This window comes from Corticium candelabrum, chromosome 12 (assembly GCF_963422355.1).
Source record: "Corticium candelabrum chromosome 12, ooCorCand1.1, whole genome shotgun sequence".
Taxonomy (NCBI): domain Eukaryota; kingdom Metazoa; phylum Porifera; class Homoscleromorpha; order Homosclerophorida; family Plakinidae; genus Corticium; species Corticium candelabrum.
The window spans coordinates 497,501-501,131 of NC_085096.1; the positions used below are offsets into that span (position 1 = coordinate 497,501).

The following is a 3,631-nucleotide window of genomic DNA, read 5'->3' on the forward strand; positions in this document are numbered from 1 at the left end:
CATCGTCCATGAAAGCTGTTCCATAGAAAGAGTGAATGTAGAATCCCAACTGTGTAATGTACATTATGTAAATATCCAATGGAACATCCATACCTCGATGCCAACCTGAAACACACAAATATAAAAACGATTGTGTGTGTGTGTCATTGTGTGTGTGTGTGTGTGTGTGTGTGTGTGTGTGTGTGTGTGTGTGTGTGTGTGTGTGTGTGTGTGTGTGTGTGTGTGTGTGTGTGTGTGTGTGTCACTGTGCGTGTCCTTACCTATCCACACTGATTGTGGATCACCAAAAAACGGATACTTTGTTGCACACAAGTAGATACAATATGTAGACAACGTTGAATAATACAGTAATTTCCACAAACTTTCTGGAAACTTCCTCACACTCTCTCCCTCTAGTTTTACCCATCGAACAAACGGCTGCACAAACAGAGAGACAAAACGTAACCATATAGACACACGCACAACCAACTCTCACTTTTATTCAACAGAAAACAAGCTTATACTGTGTTCGTGTATATTATGTCAAACTAATTGAATACATCAACACCACAAGTTGGCAATTAAAAATTAAATTTGTGCGTCTACTTGCCTCGGAGTTCAGACCACATCTAAAAGTCAATTTCTATGACAACTAAACAAAGTGCCTTGATTCTTACCGTAGAGATCACGTGTTTTAGAGCATAACGAAGGACGGTAAATAGCAGAGCAAGTAGAAGGCAGAGAAGTAAGTCGTTTGTCGTCCAGAATGAATATCTTTTCAAATCACGGACGAAATCGGATATCAATCCGCGCTCTGTCTGTCTTAGATGGTACTCAGTCCAGAAGGTCGACCAGAGATTTGAAAATGCTTCGATAACGTTGGACATCTCATGAAAGCAAACGTCCCGGATAAGAATGCTGTTATCCGGGATAAACGCCTACACTAAAACACGTGTACAGTGTATGTAAATTGCAAAATGTGGATACACTGTACAATAAGTAATTTCTGTAATATAATTTTTAATATAAATATGTATCTATAGATACCAATAAACAGGTTTATGTCACCTGGCAACAATTCTTATCAAAAGACTGATAAATTTATGTCAATGTCAAACAGCTAATAGTTCGATAAAACAGCTAATAAAATAAATAGAATAAAACAGCTACTACTGTTCGATTCCTTTTAAAAGATATTTCTGCCTACACACGCGAACAATCATAGTCATTTCATTGGGCAAACGCGTGCCACCAAACTGCGACTGAAAACATCTTCAGCATGAGATCTACACTCAATGTTGCACATTGCGTTGATCATTGCTGCCTGGGTGGCTTCGTCACAAAATGCATCAGTCCACATGTTTAATGCTGTTACAGCTTGCATGATACAATCATCTCTGTTTTCTATTTCTATCGCTTTCGTCTTGTTTATAAAAAACTTAGGTGCCAATTTCAGCACAAGCCTTTTCCAACAATGAGAAACTTTCTCAGCTACATTCACAATATCATCAGCTGTACATTTGCTGGTTGGCTTAAACATCAGTGCCTGTTGTTGAGATTTGCCTGGTACATCATCTTTCTCTTCATAGAACCAACAGTCTAATGCAGCTCTTTCATAGTCATCCAGATTAACATCGTCTCTGTCTATGTTTGTCCTCAATATTGTGTCTTCACTTGGTATATACTTGTCTATACATACCAACTTGTTCACATCCATGGGAATGGCTGGTCCGGGATGTTGAATATTCAATGTAAATTGAAAACGAGACAACCCTGGTGTCTTCACTTCATGCAGCTTTTTAGTGATGAACAGACGGATGTCTGTACACAGAGATGCAATTCCATGAAGTGGCCGTTGTGTGTCAATAGTGACAATGATATATTTCTTCAAGTGATAAATCACTTCCAACTTGACATCTTTCTCAACTCGATATACACACTTATTACGTGTCAACTTTGGTTCATCAGGATATTTCTCAATACAACACGTCATCAGCCTAAAATGCAACTGCTCAGGAATAAACTCAATTTTATGAGACAAAATGATAAGTGACATTGGCCGAGGAGGAACTGAATGAACAGCTGCAAATGGACCTTTTGACTTGACTTCTAGCAAACATGGAACAAAGTATTCTGTTTCATAAGAAACTGATAAAGGAAGAGGTTGGGCCAGGCAAAGGTTGGGACAAAGAAGGAAGAAATAATTTAGCAAATTCAATACAACTTTATACTGTACTCGCTTCACTCCTGCTTTTTTCAGTCGATGATGAATGAGTTCCCAAGAAGCAATTCCTACTTGCCGAACTCGATCCCAATCTTCTCTCAGTAAAGGAGGAGGTTGAGTAGTGACAGATGCCACAACTGAGAAAACCTTGAAAATCCAGCTTGGTTTGGTGACGACTATGTTCTTCAGCTTCTCACGTTTCTGAGGATAAATTACTGATCCGGCTTCATCTAAATGTGTCAGAGCAAGACGAACTTCTTTCTCTTCTGACATACGACACAATCGACGGGCAAAATGCATGATAACATTGACACTGGAAAGAGCAGTGCCCAACTTGATTTCTAAAGAATCAAGAATCTTCTCTAGAATTGACCAAGTGGCTGGTATCAGAGGTTTAGGTGACACATCACGTGCCATCTCTTCAATGACTTGCTTCACTGCACTTACGCCAGCATCCTCACTTGCACTGTCAGGATCAGAAACCGAATTCTCAACACGAAAAAACCAATCATTAGCCTGGTTAGATGGTCGAAGGATGTGCTTCTGAAATGCTTTATTACAAAACATTTGAGACAGAAATTCATTCTGCTTCTTGATCATTTCTTCATCGGCATCATTGATGTGTGTTCCAATCAACAACATCACTGGTGATGCACATTCCTTTGACTTGCCGATGCGAAGACCAGAAGAAAGGCCTTCAAGACTTTCAACATCTCCTGCCAAAAAAGTCATGGATGCCCATAAAGCCACAGCATCATAGTTCGTCACTATCCAGTGATTGCTGATTGGAATTGGTTTTGAGTCAGCAGAAGGAAGATAGAAAGGGCTGGAAGAGTTACCTAGAAACTCAGATGCATTAAATACAACACAAACGACACATCCTGCTGTGATGGCTTCTCCTTGTCCAGGAAGAAGTGCCTCCTGACCTCCCAAATCCCAAATAGAAAAGTGAACTTTTGAATCTTCCTCCTTTAAGAGGTCAGGATCACTTTGGAAATCACTAATAGCACGAGCAATCTCTTCAGTTAGAACTGTTGCTTCATCAAGTTGGTCTGTTGCTTCATCAAGTTGGTCTGTTGCTTCATCAAGTTTGTCTGTGTTAATGCCACTTTGTCTTGTATCAGTTGATGTAGATTCTCTATCGACTGACAGTGCATGAACTGCTGCTCTAGCTATTTGTTTGTCTAAAAATTCTTTGTCTTTGTCATTCACAAGCTTCCAGTTTGATGCTTCACACACTGCCAACTCTGCCACTGCCACAGGTGTGCTCAGTTCAATTGTCTGAAACTTCAGTTTGAGCAAAGATCGTTTAAATGACGTCTTGCCCGTTCTGTCTCTACCAGCAATGACAATCTTCACTCGACTTACTTCGACTTTTCCTTGTGATAAAGCTCGAACAAATAACTCAGCCGCATCAGCTCCCATGCC

General features: G+C 40.0%; 2 protein-coding genes across 2 annotated transcripts in view; both read right to left on the reverse strand.

The window, feature by feature from the left end:
- The window catches only part of LOC134187896 (ceramide synthase 1-like), a 3,506-nt gene extending 2,630 nt beyond the window's left edge, over positions 1-876 (reverse strand). The window contains exons 1-3 of the mRNA XM_062656068.1: positions 657-876; positions 261-417; positions 1-105 (exon numbers count right to left, since the gene is read on the reverse strand). The exon at positions 1-105 is cut by the window's left edge and continues 76 nt beyond it. Of these exons, the coding sequence (XP_062512052.1) occupies positions 1-105; positions 261-417; positions 657-866 (472 nt within the window). The 5' untranslated portion in view covers positions 867-876. The remainder of the gene's footprint in view (positions 106-260; positions 418-656) is intronic.
- Positions 877-991: 115 nt separating this feature from the next.
- LOC134187946 (uncharacterized) lies at positions 992-3,631 on the reverse strand. Its single transcript, XM_062656120.1, has one exon. The coding sequence runs from the start codon at positions 3,626-3,628 to the stop codon at positions 1,205-1,207; it is 2,424 nt and encodes an 807-aa protein (XP_062512104.1). The 5' UTR covers positions 3,629-3,631; the 3' UTR covers positions 992-1,204.